Source organism: Sphaeroforma arctica, assembly GCF_001186125.1.
Source record: "Sphaeroforma arctica JP610 unplaced genomic scaffold supercont1.15110, whole genome shotgun sequence".
NCBI classification, from domain to species: domain Eukaryota; class Ichthyosporea; order Ichthyophonida; genus Sphaeroforma; species Sphaeroforma arctica.
In genome coordinates, this window is record NW_014025448.1 from 1 (window position 1) to 533 (window position 533).

A 533-nucleotide genomic window follows, 5' to 3' on the forward strand; every position below is an offset into this window, starting at 1 on the left:
TGTGTGTGTGTGTGTGTGTGTGTGTGTGTGTGTGTGTGTGTGTGTGTGTATATACTATAAGTCATAGTGGTTTCCCGCCATCGAAACCGAAAATGGCTTTAGTATTTAATTCTGATACTTACCGTAATCAAATTTTATCTATTTATCGCCTGACAGCAAACGAACGAGAAAAGGATTGATAGCGATGAGGAAGATTTGGGCTTGGACTCTGATAGTGATGGTGATATTGGAGCTATTATGGCGTCGTCTCGTGGGCAAGGAGGACATAAACAGAAGAAAAAGAAGCACGCAGACGATTGGAAGGATGTTGAGATAACGAGACCACTGATAGATCCGCTAGACGACGATGAGGGTAGGCCGCCAGGTATGAGTGATTCTTTGAAATTCCGCAATCGAAGTCTGTACAGTGAAATTTTCCGGTAATAAATATATATATGTGTGTGTGTGTGTGTGTGTGTGTGTGTGTGTGTGTGTGTGTGTGTGTGTGTGTGTGTGTGTGTGTGTGTGTGTGTGTGTGTGTGTGTGTAGTAGTA

General features: G+C 43.0%; 1 protein-coding gene across 1 annotated transcript; it reads left to right on the forward strand.

Moving 5' to 3' along the window:
• Positions 1-156: 156 nt before the first annotated feature.
• Positions 157-423, forward strand: SARC_18270 (hypothetical protein; the record flags this gene model as incomplete). Its single annotated transcript, XM_014287650.1, has 1 exon — positions 157-423. A coding segment is annotated over one exon (267 nt), but the record flags the coding sequence as incomplete, so codon positions are not given.
• Positions 424-533: the final 110 nt, after the last annotated feature.